The following is an 18,297-nucleotide window of genomic DNA, read 5'->3' as shown; positions in this document are numbered from 1 at the left end:
GATGGCTTCTCAATGCTCCACCACCATTGCTGCTTTGCACTAGCAAGGAGGGAACCCCATACAGCTGAGTTTAACAATGTGAACAGATATGGGCCCTATGAGTAAGTATATAAATATTATGTAGCAAAGCTGTTGTCCTCATTGTGAACTGAAATATCATCTCCTCCTCCTCTGTATTTGGTCTTTTCTAACAAAGTTTAAAAGTAGTGAGTTAGTCTGCATAGTAGATTAGTCATCTAAAAGAACAAAGCAATGGGCTTAGCTTCTCTCCCTCCTTCATCCTTCCTCAAACTAATACCTGACTGATTATACTAACATGACAGCTTCGAGCCTTATGGAAGCAGCATTTCTAAATACAACAACCTTTTTGCTTATGCAGGCCTATTGAATTTCATATACTGTAGCCAATCAAAACTGAGTTCATGGCAGCTTCAAGCACATCAATGTTAATGGGTTCAGAACTGTACTTGTTCAAGAGTACAGAATGAAAGCTAGTAACTTTACACAAGGAAATGTCTTTTCTAACCTTCAAACAAAACCAACATAATTTGAACAAAAGCTGTACTCATGAGCAACAGGCACAAAGTAAACACAGGGCAAAGGCTCTCTGCAATGATCAGTGGGGTTCATAAAGACGTTTACAAAAATCCTATCTACGTTCAAAATTCTTGCAAGGCAACAGTTTATGAAGAAAATATCTTAAGGGACCTTTCTATTCTTTTCAATAGGATGCCACTAGCATGAGAAAAAGATATTATTTTTAAGTAGTCAGCACCATAAGCTGGTTTTCTTTTACTCTGTTACCCCTTTAGGTAAATGTATCAACACCGCACTCCCATAAACAGCTGTTTAAACGTTATTTTCTGAAGTCTGACTTTCTTTTTGAGTTCAGAAATAGTTTTTAAAAGGGTCTCCTTACAGCTTTAAGAGTAAGATCACACTGAAAAACAAGTTCCCGAAGCTGTGTTAAGGTATCACTCTTGAAGCTTTCCAGATCATTTCGCTTTTCTTCAACTTCTGCCATGCTGGCCTTGTAGTGTTCACAGGCCTCTTCAGCCTAAAAAAAAAAAAGATTTTTATTTATTTATATCTATATATATAAATAAATATAAATATAAATATAAATAAAAGGAGGGGGAGGGGGAGGTAACTTATGGACCACAGAGATTTGGTACCAGAAATAAGCTAAGGAAAAAAAAATGGATCAGCAAGCTTGTAATTGAGGGTTCCTATTAAAAAAACACCAACAGTATCTAAAAAAGCATGGATTATGGTAAATTATAAGCAAAACGTTGGCTTACTTACCCCTCATTGTCCAAGCACAAGTAAAACCCGAGAACACTGTCATTGCAAAAAAACACTTTTGGAATAAGCAAATAGAGCTCTTACTTTCTGAAGAGCCTCCTCTTCTAGCTTTCGCTTTTTCTCCAACTGTTTGCTGACATCTTTCACAAGACTGCTGCTTGTGCTCAGATGTTCTTCCTCAGCTCGAATGGTGGAAGATTTTGCCTTTTCATACTCCTCTTGACGTTGCAGGTACAGTAGCTTTGCTTTTCTTAGAGTAGCTTCCAGTTCTTGCTATACAATATACAGTGCAAAAGCAAAGAATGAATCTCTTTGCATCAAACAATGCAATTATGCTACTGGAAAAGAGGCTGCTATGTAAATGCCTCCATTTTACAGTACTGACTACAAGCAACATCTGAGGAGCCTGCACCCTACAGCATAACCCAATAGGTTACGAACTGCAGCCAACGAAAGCTGTAGGTGGCTTAATATGGGTTTAGATGTCTAACTTTAGGCACTCAAGTTTGTAAGTTCTGGCCTGCATATTGAGCAACTTTTGAAAACATTGGACACTCAGTGTTCAGTACACAGAAATACCAACCATTTTCTTCTGTTCTCGCTGCCAAAGTTCCTTGATATCTTTCCTTTGTTTATCCAACTCATTTTTTCTTCCTACAAGAGGCTAGATAAGAAAAAGTTTATAAGCTAAATAATAAAGTCATGTTTTGTTAGAAAGTATGCTGCTATGCATTGTAACAATTACGTGAGAAATAAAATTTTACCTGCACAAATTTGTTAGTCTGGAGAGCAGCTGCTGTTTTTTGCCAAAGCTGACTGTTCTCAATATCATTTTGAAAAGCGTTTATGAATATAGATTGGAATGGCATGTAATCCTAGGATTAAACACAAAAGAAACTAGTAACATTGCAGGGTAGAAGAGGAGGATGTAGTCATTCCAGATCCTAGTAGAATTTAACTAGATCCTCAGGTTTTTGCATGTGTGAAACCCAGAATTAAAGCTGTAACGTGAAGGTTATTGTTATAATTTTCTCTAACAATTTCACTTCCATTAAGAGAATACTTAAAAAGAGAAAGTTCCTACAAGTCTAAGTTTTGTGGTTACTAAGCACACTGAAAAATAGCACACAAAATAGAAGCATGATGCAAGGTAGCTTTTTTAAGGAATGTAAGGAACTTTTACTGAAGTTAATTACATAAAGACCACTCTATACTTCCAATAGATATGTTCAGTCATCAAAATTTCCACACAGATTCAAATGAGATTCAGAAGGGTTGAGCTGATAATTTACCATGTAATCTCCTTTGTATTCACTTATACAAAAATTAACTATTCAGTACCCAGAACTGGGACTTCCGAGAGCAAGGAAGTTATTTTAATTTTTAAATTGGATACCAGCCTAAATATCCCATTTGTTTTTTATTTATTTCTTTAAACATAAGAGAAGTTTAAAAAAATAGAATTAACTGAACACTCACCTGGGGTCCAACAATAGCTTTTGCAGTTTCAGCCATTTTTGCTAAGTTTTTAGCACATTCCACTTCTGTGGGGGAAAAAATTGGATTTCACACAATAAATGTTAACAGTAACAGCAATTGCATCAAACATGAAACTTGGTTTGCATTCTTATTTTAACAAAAAAGGACACACACACCATCTTCATTTTGTTACAATCTTTCAATTACAGGAAATGGGTAACAATCCTATTCACTTCAGTGGAACAGCTCCTAATTTAGAAATCAGATTATTGACAGTCCGCAGCACAAGCCTGACAACAGATTTAATTCCACCGTGACAAAGCTGATTAGATGCCAGAAAGAGCCACTCACCCAGGCTAAGTTTTTTTTCTATCCATATGACTACATCCTTGGCATATTTTGACCAAGCTTTAGCATAAGACAGAGCTGATTCAATTCCGCTGTCATTTCTTAGGAGCATGCTATCGACCTCTTCAGCCCGAAGATGTCCTGAAAATAAAATGTCAAATGCAAAGAAGTGAATTTTAGACATGACCACACACCGACAGCAAAGCCAGTATCAGCCAACTGTGAACACTAAAGCAGCTCTGATCTAGAGTAGTTCTTTAATGCTAGTTGACTCTAAATAGGACTGACAGGGGTTTTAGAACAAATTAAAGGGTCATGGTATTTTATCTTGCCTAGTTGTATGGTCAGGATAACTTTCTTTAAAAAAAAAAAAAAGATAACCAAAAACACTAGTCTCAATTACACATACCGTAAATGTAGCTCAGTGCTAGTCTATTTTCTCCAAAAAGTTAATAAGCACAAATATGGATTCTCTCTCAAAATTTAGATTTCTGAATTCATTTTTAGTCTTAATCTTAATATGCCTGATTTAAAAAACCCTGATGTATCTAGTTTATTTAGAGAATATTTTCACAGTTATGAACATATGCAAGACAGAATGTACAAATAAAGTAAAGAAAGATGCTCATTAATGTAAAAACATCTACCTGTATCTTGAACATCTTCCCGTTCATGTAGTGATCCCACAGACTCCACGGAAAGGTTTTCAAAAGACTTGCATGTAATAAAATAAAGTGTGTTAGAGCAGAATAGTCAAACCAAGGACCGAAAGCATACTAACAAAACAAGAGGAGCTACCTGTCTTTAATTTTTCATAATTTACCACTGACATAGCAAGAGACAGAGCTAGGCTGCTAACTATTTATGCTTAAGAACTTCTAAGCTCCTGAGACAGTTTAAATGCCAAGGAATTTTTACTTGTCTTTTAAATACTTTTGAGCAGTAGTCTAATTGTTTAACAAAGCAGTTGACATTTACTGAATCCACATATCCTACCCTACCCCCACACAGACACAGACACAGACACACACACACCTTTCAGCAAAGCAGTGGAGTTCTGGACAAGAATCAGGAAAGGGATAGAACTACGATAAACTTTTCCCCCACCCGCTCACCAGAATTCATTATGTACATTAAGGCTAAGCATATAAACTTCCCACAGATTTACTCTTATCCTGCAACTTCTCCATTCCATTCTCCCTTTTTCTCTTACAAGTCCTTTAGTAAAAACTTTCAAGTAATTTCCACATTTTTCATCCACTAGTTTCATTACAGACGCCCTTACTGCTATGATCTGATCCACTGACGAAGCAAATGATTTCAGTGAGCCTTATCTATCAATTTATCTATCAAATATGTTTACTTGTTTAGGCAATTTTTCTTCCTGATTTTTCTAACTTTTCAAATGGAGATTAAAATTATCATCATAGCCTGTTTCTGTTTTGGTAACTTCGTGGTTCAGGTTTTGGTAGCACTAGTTTCGTTAACAGCTTTGCAGACAGGAATACACTAACTTACACTACCACGGACTGTCCATTCAGCTGCCAAGCAGAAACCACTGAAACTTCTTCATGGATTTCCTAAGATTCCAAGGGGGCTTGTTTGCCAGTTAGTTTTAAGGCTCTGCTTTCTAAATTATTTCAGAATTTCTTCATCAGTTCCTTTGAACTTCCATTATTGTTTGGTTTTACTGTCTTTTCACCCCAACTTCATATTTTCTCATTCTTCTAATCATTTAGCTACATAACACTCATGATTTACTCTTTAGGATGCCCTATGCACTTCCAAAAAACCACGGTTAAGCAAATTTGTGTAAAACTGCCAAGGCCAAAGTATGTCATAAAAGTACTTTCCTTGCCTGCTTGGACAGAAAAATAAGTAATAATTACTTCTGAACCCAGAATTAACACACACTTCTCTAAGTCCCTGATTAAACACTAGCAACATTTTTGAAAAGTTTTCCCCACTGTTGCAGATGAACAAGTGTTAACTTTGGGAGCCCCTTTATGTAGACGGCCCACTGGCTGTCTCAGCTAACTCTGTTAGGAACAAGTCTAAACTGCATAATGCTGAAAACTGTTCCAGTTGCTGGAAGCCTGTCCACATGAGGGCTTCTGAAATTAAACAAACCAACCAACCCCACTTAACCTAGTGTAGACAAGGCCATGGAGAACAGTGTATTAGCCTTGCTATGACCATAGATCTCTAAAAGTTTAAAAAAAATGTTTAACAGTACAGGCAAGAAAACTTAACATAGCAAGACTTGACCATAACAATGCTACAGAACTATATCTTAAAGATGTTTTCTAGTAGCAGAAACAGCGCTTAAAATCATGCACTCCAAGATCTGGGCTTGAATTTCAGCTTTCGTTCTTGATACTCTAACAGTCTGGATCATCATAGACACTGATTCTTAACTACATTTTCTTGCATACAATATACACCGGGCATGGCTTACCAAGTTTGTTTTTTTTCCAGCCTGCACAGCACTGATAATGTACTATATTTTATATATTTATTCATGGATAATTAAACTTGGGCTCTGTTTCTAGGTCCAAAATGCTTACTTTTAACAACCAGAACAAACTTTAAAAAAAAAATTAACACTTTACTGGAATCAAGCAATGTAATTGCTCTGCTGGATAAACTTATTTTAAACATGAAAATCTAAACAAGACTGGCAAAAGTGAAACATCACTGGTATTAAAAACATGAAAATATTTTATACAGGGAAGACTTAATGACACTATAAAATGGCATTTACATTTTAACTGGTTTTATCTTTCAGAAAATCATAAACAAATTCATCCAGAAACAGGGATATTCAAAATAAGAGAAAAGACTATGAAAATTTCCTTTACAAATATGATTTCATACTCCCAAACGAATGCGTTCAGCCTACCCGACTTCTACGAGATACAGGAAGTCCCAGTGAAGAACCATTGTCTACATCTCCCATAAGGAAGTCTGAAACACTGCCACAAAAACAGAAAAAAACTGTTTCATTTGTTTGTTACTTCTGAACAGAATTTCTACAAGTCCTTCCAAACAGAAAGTTAGGTGCATATTAAAGAATCCATCTATCTATTTTTTAAAAGCTCTGCAAAACAGTATGTTCAAAAAAATCTATTTTCTTTTAGCATATTCAATCTATCTACAAGAGCAACAAAATCCTAAGACTGCTCAAGGTGTGGTTTACTTAAGTTCATGTCTCAACCAAACTTTATCTAGAAGACAAAATGAATATTTACTATTAGTCTACATTAATTCTGTTCAGTATTATTCCCTTTAAATTCCAACCTAGACCACTTACACGTTTCCAAAGGTGAATGCCAATGTGTCAATAGACGAAAATATTTCACTGAAGAGTTCTCTCTTGTTTTCTTCATTCACTTCTTTGAAGTTCACAGCTTAGGAAACAAACAGAATCCAAATAAGAAAAATTGTTCATTTTTACAAATCATACAGGAAAATTCACACAACAATCTTGTGGAAAACATCTATAGAGAAAGGTAACCCTAAACTTCATGAAAGTATATTTCTAGAATTGTTTATAGAACATTTGGAGCAAACTAATAAATGTAACTCAGGTTCAGGGCAAACAGATAAGCACAATAACCCAGAAAACTTCCCAACTGGGAATAAGGTTACCATCACTCAATTCCCTACATTTCCCTATTCTCAGTTAAAGTCTGTGTGGAAGCTGTTTGGGGAAGGGGGAGGAGAGAGGAAGTCGAGCAAAGGAGGAAGGATGGCCACTCACAGGAGTGATTCAGTCACCTACAAGGCAGTGGCAACACACACCTCATAAATGATTTAAATATTGATATAGGAAACTGCTGCTCTATCTTCCAGGCTGGTCAAGGAAGTCCAAAAACAGTTTACCAAAACAAAACCATACAAATATATTCCTATTTCATATCTGAAAACAGAAATCCTGTATCTAGATGAGATGTCCAGGGAAATACCATAGGTTGTTTCCTTGGCAGAAACCTTCATTAGTCCTGCAATCTGGAGACCCAGCTTAGTAACAGTTGTTCTGTTCCACTGTGCAAGTTGGGGGCAGTGGAGAATAGAGAAAGAATCTCTCTACCACCATCACATGTGATTTCAAAATAGGAAAAGGATAAGGTCACTCTTCACACTATCTTAGTATTTAACACTGTAGTATTAGAGCAACTGACCCTGACTAGAGCCTCAAGGTGCTACTGTAATACAAACAATAATGAGAAGGGAAAAATTATTTATTTTGGTAGCTTGTGTCAATACCTCGGGGGTAGGAGTGAACAGGCGTAATCAAAAGCAAGTGGTGGCAGAGACACGAGTGGGAAAAGCAGGATTTTTCTATCCTACTCCCAAATTAAACCCTCAGCAAGGAGGCAAAGAGTAGTTTTCTTTCTGGTTCTCTCCAAAATACTCTGCCCTGAACCCGAGGTGGACCTCGGGTAGACAATCTCAGTGACTTGCCCGAGCCAATGGAATTTAGATTAATATCTATTCCTGAAAGCTTAGTTGGACAATGTGAAATTCTGGTTTACCCAGATGCCATAAAGTTTACACACACACACACACACACACTTTGCAACATTCATGACAATATTAACCCAACACAAATAATTCAACCTATTTGTATTTGTAGCGCTTCAAACATACAAAAAATGAAATATGGAAATAAACTCACTGTATCTATTTCTAGAATCAGTAACTCCAACATTAAGTGAAAAGTTTATTCATTGTACAGAATTTTCCTAATAAGCTTATGCTTTTTAAGGCTTCAGTCTAAACTATATCAAGGCTTCCTGCCAGATGCTTAAGCCCTAATGGGTCACCAAAACAAAGAAAATACAGTAAGTAAATCAGATATTCTCAGACTTCCTTTGTGAAAGGAAACGTTTTCACTAGCAAATTAACACAAATTCATTCCTCCTTCCTTGCATGTACTCAGCATGTCAACTGATTTGCCAACATATTTTTTGAAAGTGGTTTTATAGCATGCTAGCCTGACATTAAACAGTCCTGTGCTGTATAACAATTCTTTGGCATATGAAGAACATACTGTACTGAAATGGCAACAATAGTTTAATAGTAGTCACATGACAAAAATATCAGCAGTTACTACTGCAGTCATTATTCCCTGTTAAGATCAAGGTTTTTCTCTCCCTTCCCATTTTATATTGTGTGATTAACATGAAAATAATGCCTCTGGTACTTCTGAAGAAAAAGAAATACACGCTATGAAGTTCCACAGAGTAAACGTTAGATTACAAGTTTTCAGTGGATTTGTAAAAATCAACAGAAGAAAACGTTTTGAAAACCCTCAACTTTCCAGAAATAATCGAAGTCTATAAATAAAGTCTTCCAAACTTAATCATTAAGCAACAACATTTAACTCAAGGATTTATGAATTACCAGCCATCCATGATTGGAAAAAAACATTAAAATGCAAGCACAAAATCCTGCCTATTTGAAACACAAATACAAATACAAAGGACTTACCATGAAAATATTTAATAAATCCTTAACCAAAATATCTTCAGAGAAGCAGTGCTTCTCTCACTGTACTAGTGAAACATTTAACATGCAACCTCACACTAAAGAAAGGCTGTCTGCACTAAGAATCAGCTTTCCTGTTCCAGGAAGACTTATGCTTGTCTTGTTAGGCCTTCATTTTCAGTGATAGAGAAAACTTTCCCTTTCAGATTCCATCACATTAAGCAGGGTAACAAAAAGTATATGACAAAAGAAGTTTCAGTACTCCCACCTCTCATCTAATAAGATTCCCAAAAAATCCTACCAATAAAGTTGGATATAGACAGCTTTCTTCATGTCTCTTACTAGTGCATTCCTGATGTACTTAACATCTACTTTAAACATGCACACTCTTCCCCAGGACATCCTGACTGCACACAATAGCTACTGACAACAATGGACTGTAGTAATATTTCCCTGTCTGGAAATGGCATCTATCTATAGTGGTGCAAGTTTCAAAGTGAGCATGTAACTTAATAGTATTTGCAAGGGAAAATGTTAATTTTTTGTAGTCACACTGTAAAGATAACATACCTGCCATCTAGTGCCTGAAAAGCAATATGTGTAATATATTAAAGGTGAGCTGTATTCTTAAAGGAACAAAAGGGATATGTACTGACAGTCAGCTTGACTAACAATATCAGGACATTGTAAAACAGATTTCAGAGTTTGTATCTTCAAAGTCAAAGAAACCAGAAGCTTAATCCAAATAAAATGCCTAACACAAAACAGACTGTTTAGAACACTATGATTATGAATATTTTTAGAAATAAGAATTCCAGAGATATTCCTGGAGATAGTTACCCATGCTTCTCTATAGCCAAGAGACTTTGAATCTGCTCTTTTGAATGAGGAGATAGTCAAACTATGGTCTCCACTTAAAAGTTTTGCGAGTATAGCTATGTCAGTTAGGTTGTGATTTTTTGCCGATACAGCTACAGCTGGCAAGACCCTTAAAGCAGACACAGTTATACCAGCAACCGTCCTTTTGCCAGTCTGTGTCCATGCTAGGAGGGTTTCCTGGTATAGCTAGACTGACAAACCTTGTGTGTGATATTCTTCTCTTCAAAGGATAATTCTACCATACCCAGTTGAACAGATCTAACACTACTCCTTTTTCTCAACAAGATGTCTACAGTCCTAACCTCCCTCTCTTGCCAAATGATTCAGTTACTTATTATCTATACGACAAGTTCAAACAATTTTGTTTTATCTCCTTAACTGGATGACTCGGGGGGGCACACTGGCTTTTGTATTCCAAGGTCTTTAAATAGCCTTCTAAAACAAAATTTTTTTTTCCAATTACTTGAAGCCTTGTAGTTGTAGTTCTTCTGTTCAATGAACTTTCAGTTTAATCGCTTCTCCGAATGTAGGACTTTATTGACAAAACAAACATCAAAACGCCATGAATTCCAAATACTAGCTTATAGTCACCATTCCTTTCATAGGTAGTAAAATGGCTACAATTTATAAATTTGCAGAGTAGGGTTTTAAGCAAGCATACTTTCTTGAAGTCAGTGAAAAAAATGCAATCAAGTTATACATTAAAGCAGAAGAGATGCAACAACACTATGCATTCTACCTTTGGCTACCCTTGAATCATTGAATCATAGAATATCAGGGTTGAAAGGGACCTCAGGAGGGTTGGAAGACCACTCGGAAGCTATAACTCAGGGGTGGGCAAACTTTTTGGCTGAAGGGCCACATCTGGGTATGGAAATTCTGTGGTGGGCCATGAAGGCTCACGAAATTGTGGGTTGGGGTGCAGGAGGGGGTGAGGACTCCGGCTGGGGGTGCAGGCTCTGGGGATGAGGGTTGGGGGTGCAGGAGAGTGCTCTGGGCTGGGACCGAGGGGGATCAGGGCAGGGGCAGGGGGTTGGGGCGCAGGAGGGGGTCAGGGGCAGGATCTGGGCAGCGCTTACCTCAAGCAGCTCCCAGAAGCAGTGGCATGTCTCCCCTCTGGCTCCTACATGGAGGCACAGCCAGGTGTCTCTGCGTGCTGCCCTGTCTGCAGGCACCATCCCTGCAGCTCTCCATTGGCGGGGGTGGCGCTTTGGCAGTATGCAGAGCCCCCTGGCTGCCCCTACACATAGGAGCTGGAAGTGGGACATGCTGCTGCTTCCCGGAGCCACGGCACACATGGAGCGGGGCAAGCCCACAACCCTGCTCCCTGGCGGGAGCTCGAGGGCCAGATTAAAAAGTCTGAAGAGCTGGATGTGGCCCCCAAGCCGTAGTTTGCCCATCCCTGCTATAGCTAATAGTGCATGTGCAATGTGGTTGTTGGTCTGCTTGGTAGTACAGTAACTCCTCACTTAAAGTCGTCCCGGTTAACGTTGTTTCGTTGTTAATCAATTAGGGAACATGCTCGTTTAAAGTTGTGTAATGCTCCCTTCTAACGTCGTTTGGCAGCTCCTGCTTTGTCTACTGCTTGCAGGAAAAGCAGCCTGTTGCAGCTAGCTGGTGGGGGCTTGGAACCAGGGAGGACCAGCAGCCCCCCTATCAGCTCCCAGCTCCCCTACATTCCCTGTGCAGCAGCTGCCCAGCAGGCTAGCAATTGCAGCTGTCCCTCCCACCACTGCCATGTGCTGCTCCTGCTCTCTGCCTTGGAGCTGCTCCCCAAGACTACTGCTTGCTATGCGGGGGTGGGGGGGAAGGAGGGAAGGAAGAGAGGGGCTAATGTCAGGGTGTCCCCCTCCCCCCTGCTCCTGCACTCTGCTTACCTCATCTTCCATAGAGCACGGGGGACACACCAGGGCTCAGGACAGAGGGAGCTTGCAGCAGCTGCGGTCTCAGCAAACTGATCTAATTAACAAGGCAGTGTACTTAAACGGGAAATGCCATATTTCCCTCCATTACCACTGCCTTGTAGAGTGAGAGAGTTAACCCTTGAGGGCTCAGCCAACTGCTAGTTCATCATTTAGCAGTAAGGGAAATATCCCACCCTCTGACTTCTCCACCTCAGCCAAGCTTCACAATCATCATCACTGTGTACCAGTATTAAACTGTTTGTTTAAAACTTATACTGTGTGTGTATATATATAAATATAAATATAGTCTTGTCTGGTGAAATTTTTTTCCCTGGAACCTAACCCCCTCATTTACATTAATTCTTATGAGAAATTGGATTCGCTTAACATCGTTTCGCTTAAAGTCACATTTTTCAGGAACATAACTACAATGTTAAGTGAGGAGTTACTGTAATAGCCATTAGGAGCCTTTTAGACCTAATCATCTGGCACCAGCTTCCTATTTACTTCTGAGCAGGAGTGGTAACTGTATGAGATTTTCAAGCCAACAGTTTGTAGATTCAGCGCTAGGACTTGGCATTTTCTGAGAGTGCTCTCAACACGGGAATTTGCTTCCTAGCTGATCTAAAAGAGGACTTGTCTGCACCTGCCTTAGTACATGTTAATTAGGGAACACTAGGATTAATTGTGACCAGCTGACAATTGTCAACAGTATATGTCTACAGAGAGATATATCATGCTTATGTTATCATGATGGCATTTCACAACATAGCTGTTTCCCATGCCAGTTTGTTACTTTTAGCAGCTGATAGAAAACAATTTTTTCCTAAGCTTTTGATTTAGGATGGATGCATGAGTTCTGGCTTATTTGAGCTCTTTTCACTTTGTTTCTTAACACAACACATGCTCACTGCACGCTGTACATCTGCCTTGAGATGAATAACTAAATGCATTTGAGAAATATACATTTTTTCATAAATGTTTAAGGACAAATGTGTATGGAACAGTGTTGCAATATCATTTACTAGAGGTCCTTAGGGCAAAAACACAATGTAGCTAATGGAAGGTCTAATCTTATATCACAGTTAATCGTGGCAGTTTTTAATCTTGGTATATTGACCGACATAGGAAAAAACGCTTAACTAAAAGTAAACTGAACTTCCATATTCATATATTTAATTAGTTGAGATGCTGACATATTTCTATTATTAACATGATTTAACTGAGACAAAGTGTCCTGTTTAAAAAGAGCAGAAGTTGCTGCTAGAGCTTATTCTTTTGCGATTAAATCTTAAATTATTCAATTGTGAACAGTTCTCTACCACCATTTTAGGGCTGACTTTATCTTTCGAATTCTACCAATAACCCCCCAGTCCTTAACAATTCACTGTACCTCTTTGCCATGTGTATAAGCAAACATACATTGGCTGTTCAACAGCTGCAATCCATGCCTTTCTAGACATCAGCTACAAATGAAACTCTCACCAGAACTTTGCAATAAGATGTTTTGTTTTGTTTTTTTAAGCTGGTATGAAGAACTAAGGTTCAAATTCACTTGTGGATAAGGATGCACATCTCCACAGCAGTCAGTGCAGTGAATTTGGCTCCAAATTTATAACTTGTTTGCATCAGACTAACTAGGGGGAGAGAGAGGACATGTTTGCAAGTTGTCCACTTATCTCAATGGGGGGGCAAATTGGAAATATTTGAACAGTTCTATGCATTGCATTGTTTGATCAGAGGCTTAATTTCAGGGCTTCAGCACTGAAGGCACTTCTCAGGTGTCTGGTCCTCTGCAGTCTGTTTGGGAAAGTGGCTCAAGAGGCAGCCTCCCCCAACAAGTGAAAGGATCCACTCCTGCAGTTGCAATGTCAAGAGAAGCTGATACAGACATTTGGCCTGCCCTACTCTGCTTTTCTGACCATGGGACAGCCTGCTGGATGTCTGAGCCAGCAGTTTTAGAACTCTCGTCCTCAACTGCCCAAACTAGTTTAGATTAGAGCAACCATGGAGTTGAGACTGGTGGGGAGACACAGCAAGGAATTAAGAAGTTGGGATGTGGGAGTGGAGCGTCCATCTACTTCATGACCACTGAACAGGCTGTGCAAAGACTCCTGTGGTTGAGAGCTCAGATTAAGATAGGTGCCTACTTCCTCTAAAATCACCTTCTGCTTCAACAGCTGGCACAAAGCACATGCTGCACACAAAGCATACATGTTGTAGACATGCCTGTCACAGAATAGCTGGCTCCTGAGGGGGCCAGGCTCCCAGTCTACCTGTGATAGGCTCTGCTAAGGAGAGCAAGCCAACCCAGATCCACCTGCAAGTAGTTAATTGCCTACTTGGCTGGGCAGCAATTAATTAGCTAAGGAACACCCACAAGGTCCAATAAAGAATGATGAGGCTTCAGACAGAGTTCCAGAAGACAGGAAGGAAACTCCAGCAGAAAAGGAAGTCTCAGGGAAGCTAGTTAGGGAGCTCACCAGTAAGGGGGACCTAGGTAACTACTCCTAAACCGGAGAGGTTCTGAAAGGGGAGCACACTAAGAGTGCCACGTGCCTAAGGAGAAGGACTTTACTAAACAGCAGCAGGTAGTCCATGTCACAGAGGAACTACATGCCACTCTGGAGAACAGCTGCAGCAGTTTGAGCTCAGAGAGTCCTGAGAAGGAATCTTTCCCCTGGTGATCATAAGAGTCCCTCTAGGGAGGGAGAGAGGGAGGGGGGCTGGGTTGAGAGCACCTTAATGGTAAGGAGCCTAAATGGGGGAGATGAGTGGATTTAGATGGGACTAAGATTAAGATTAACTCTGCCCCCCACTAAGGATGCTGGGGTGAAGGCTTGCTTGCATGTCTGATTGGCCTTTGGATGAATAAATTAGACTGAAGGAGCAGCAAAGAATCCTGTGGCACCTTATAGACTAACAGAAGTTTTGCAGCATGAGCTTTCGTGGGTGAATACCCACTTCTTCGGATCCACTCCAAGCATCCGAAGAAGTGGGTATTCACCCACGAAAGCTCATGCTGCAAAACTTCTGTTAGTCTATAAGGTGCCACAGGATTCTTTGCTGCTTCTACAGAACCAGACTAACACGGCTACCCCTCTGATATTAGACTGAAGGGGCACACTTCGCTACATACATGTCTCATTGGGGAAACTGAGGCAGTGATAACTGTAGTTCTGCACTTGGCCTCTGGGGAGGGCATGAGGAGTGATATGCCAGCTGCCCCAGGATAAGTACCCACCTTAATACCACTCTTGTGGAAAACTCCTACAGAATTTAACAGTAAGTGGTGCAGGTGGTTTTGAGCCATTCCACAGAGCATAACAGAGAATTATATCTGTGCTAGAGTGTACTGCAGTGTGATTCCTAACCCACAGAAAGCAAATAATAAAGAGAGATAACCTATGGGTTCAAAGTACTTTCTGTAAAAGTCTATAACTTTCATGCTTTTAACTTCTAGGAAATTTTTCCACAGGGCAGATTCCTTCCCCTTCACAATGGAGTTGCAGAAAGTGGATCCTGGAACACTGGTGGGAAAGGCAGTCTCAAGAAGGTCCCTCAGCCCTCCAGCAATCTGGCAAAGTGGCTCAAAAGAGCTGAGCACGACAAAGGGACTTTGCATTCAGCAAATATTATACTTCAGGCAAAGTGAGATCATTTTTATACAAGTGCAAATTCTTCGGGGGAGGCGGGGAGGGGCAGGGAAGAATAAAATTGCAGGCACTATTTGAAAGAGCACTGTTCACATAACCACTCATATTTAAATCCCCAGGCACATGAGGAGAACAGTGAATGACTAAGACCAACATTAAAACATTTTTCACTGAAGCCTTTTGATAGCCAGCAAGTGACAAATACAGTATTTTATTAAAAGGAAGAGGGAAATTTAGTTAGGAAGAAAGTAGCTACATGTTAGAATTTAATCAGGTCACCAAAGCAGATCCTCCCAAAATGTGCAATAAGTTCCATTAAATTTTAAATCCCCCAAAATAATCAGAACCTTGGGTTTTTAAATCTCGTCTGAAACAGCTCTTCAAGAAGTGTGATGCATTCAAACTAGAAACATGCTAGAACTTTGGTTCCTTTCCAGCTTAAGGCAAAGAATGTTACATACTGTAACAGCAAAATCACTGTGCACCACACCCATTTTCCCTGTGTAAAGGTCTCTCATTCCATCAGCCAAGTCCCTACTAGGGCTTGTCTTAATATACAGCACACTGGTGCACCTGTGCTGCTGTGGCACTTCACTAAAGATGCTACAATGCCAATAGGAGAGCTTTTCCTGTCAGCATAGTTAATCCACCTCCCCAAGAGGTGATAGCTGTGTTGACAGGAGCAGCTCTCCCATTAACTACACAGTGGTTAGGTCGGTATAACCACATCGCTCAAGGGTGTGGATTTTTCACACTCTGGAATGACACAGTTATACTGACATAAATTCACAGCATAGACCTGACCTTAAATTCTCTAAACGAGCTACGGCTGCATGCCAATTCTTCATGTGTACATAAAAAGCTATAGCCATGCTATTGGACCTAGCTGGGCTCACCTGCTGAAAAAAGACTGGATGATGCGACTGCACTGTTATACTCTGCCCGTTTTATTTAAAGCATGTTGATAGTAATACTTCCATAAACTCATTACTAAGGTGCTGGTTTGTCATGGGGGTAAAAGCATCATGGATACTGTAATTTTTCTGTTTGACCACGACTTTTCTGTCTGTGGTTTTAATAAATCAGAGTTTCCCAAATGGTGGGAAACAGGAAGGTTCAAGGTAGGTCACCAGCCCAGTGAGGAGGGGAAGCCCCACCAGGGTGTGAGGGATGGAGAGAAAGTCAACAACCTTGCACTCAGCTTGCAGAGGTGGCTCCTGTCCTGTGGGGGCTGGACAAAGCTTCCCACACCAGGCCTTACACTTCGGTTTGACCAAGTTGGGATTAGGGTTGTGGTGCGAGGGTGGAGGATGCTGCTGCAGGTGGTCAGTGCCCCCCTCAGTGGAGTGAGGAGGCAATGAGATTTATATTTATTGTATTTAAAGGGGGATAGTTGTTTTCATACTCTGACTTTACACACCATTTCCCCCTAAAACATGACCTTTACTAAGTTTAGCATGACTACTCTGCTATTTGTATTAAAAAAATAGCATGACAAATCTGCAGCACTACTATTACACAATATACAATTGTGTTTCACTAAAACTGTGTACTAGCTCTATTACTCTCAAATGCTGACAAAAACTGCCCATTTAGTTTCCAAATGAACTAACAGCATATGTTCTGTTTAATTAGCACTAAACTGAACACTAGTTATCAAGTCTATTTCTGGTGTGTGTACTAATTACATGGACTAAGCCAGGGCTTTAAAGATGACCTGCAAAGAAAGTCAAATGGAGTTTGTACCAATGCTATTATTACCAACAAAAAAACAAAAACAAAAAAAGGATTTTTGAGCCAGTGTTCTTAAACCTTACTCTTCTGCTTGTTTTTTATATTAGAAATTCAGGTCATTTGCTCCCACAGTGCTGACAGCAAGTACAGAACCAGTGGAGTTATGACTTCACAGGAACCTTCATCTCAGGGAGAGCCCTACATGCTTGCACCATGAAGAGACAGAAGACTAGGGTTCTAGTGTTTGCAGTACTTCTAAACCACAAGCAGGAGGAGCTACTCGGCAAGAAGAAAATAACCATAAGAGGCTCTACCTCCATGTACGAGAATGATACAGATAAACCAAACAGCATTCTTAACTGACATAGCAACAAGTATCTATGCCAGAGGGGAGGGGAAGAAATAATATGTTGGGCATCATTACAAAAGATAAGTAGAGAACAAGAGAAAATACCTAGAGCAAGGAAAAAGTTATATAAAGAAACACAAGATGTGAACACAGAGAATCCTCCACTTGGCTCTTGACAAGAAGAAAAGCAGGTGGGATTTTTACTTACACTTCAGAGCATTCTCCATGTCATGTAGGCAGGGCCTAGTGACAGCAGCCCTAGCTATCTTTACAGTAGCATCCTGGGGGGACAGGATGATCCCAGGACTAGACAGAAAGTTGTATCCAAGCATACCTCCCAAATTCCAGGGGATGGCAAGCCTGGAGGGTGGGGAGAGAAAGAGTTGCAGAGCAAGCCTGCCCACAGCCATCTGTGAGGGACGCAAGCCACTAGTACCCATAGCAGTGACTCCTGTCCCTCATGCATGGCTGGGCTCAGCTTCTCACTCTGGGCATCGGTCCCTGGACCCTGGTGCATGGAGTCATAGTGCTGCTAACTCAAATTTGGACTGGCTGTCCCCCATCAAGGGGCCAGCCCAAATGTGAGTGTCACTGTACCCATTTGCCAGGGCCAGGTCTCAATGCCCAGAATGGGGAGCTGAGGCCAGCCAGGCCTTCAAACAGGACAGGAGCTTTTGTGGGCAGTCTTATAAAACCTGGGACTTCTGGAAGGTCTGTCAAAGGTTAAGAGTAGAAAGCACTGACAGTGCAGCGAGAGCTAGAATGATTATGCAGGTCACCCTAGTGATATCTCTTCCTGGCTGGGTCTGGAGCCAGCTGGAGAACGGCAGCAGCAAGTGCCCAGAGCAGCATGTGCCAACATCTCCAGCTCTGATATTTGTCATTTATGGACAACTTTACACATTTATTTCATCCTCCAGTTTGGGGACTACAAAAACAAGGCCTAGCGAGCATTACAGATTTGTATTACTGATCTGGAAGTTTATTCAATCAGAATATGATCTCATAGCTCCTCTATACATTTATATTATGAACCAACTGAAATCTGATAATATTGAAGAGGCATTTGCTGGAAGATCATAGTAAGCCTATTCAGGAAGGTAAATCTCACGTGATGACAAATATATTAGTGTTAATCTCAATTACATAC

The 18,297-nt window shown here is 40.1% G+C and overlaps 1 protein-coding gene across 3 annotated transcripts in view; it reads right to left on the bottom strand.

The window, feature by feature from the left end:
* ARHGAP29 (Rho GTPase activating protein 29) overlaps positions 1-18,297 on the bottom strand; it is an 81,134-nt gene that overhangs the window by 16,730 nt on the left and 46,107 nt on the right. For all 3 annotated transcript variants that reach the window (XM_039484802.1, XM_039484804.1, XM_039484803.1), the window contains 9 exons: positions 6,446-6,542; positions 6,035-6,107; positions 3,780-3,846; positions 3,136-3,273; positions 2,785-2,849; positions 2,070-2,180; positions 1,889-1,969; positions 1,390-1,578; positions 920-1,057 (listed from right to left, as the gene is read on the bottom strand). In XM_039484802.1, the coding sequence (XP_039340736.1) occupies positions 920-1,057; positions 1,390-1,578; positions 1,889-1,969; positions 2,070-2,180; positions 2,785-2,849; positions 3,136-3,273; positions 3,780-3,846; positions 6,035-6,107; positions 6,446-6,542 (959 nt within the window). The remainder of the gene's footprint in view (positions 1-919; positions 1,058-1,389; positions 1,579-1,888; positions 1,970-2,069; positions 2,181-2,784; positions 2,850-3,135; positions 3,274-3,779; positions 3,847-6,034; positions 6,108-6,445; positions 6,543-18,297) is intronic.

This window comes from Mauremys reevesii, linkage group 8 (genome assembly GCF_016161935.1).
Source record: "Mauremys reevesii isolate NIE-2019 linkage group 8, ASM1616193v1, whole genome shotgun sequence".
Lineage (NCBI taxonomy): Eukaryota > Metazoa > Chordata > Testudines > Geoemydidae > Mauremys > Mauremys reevesii.
Note: the sequence above shows the minus strand (reverse complement) of the source record. Positions and strands in the feature narration are given on the sequence as shown.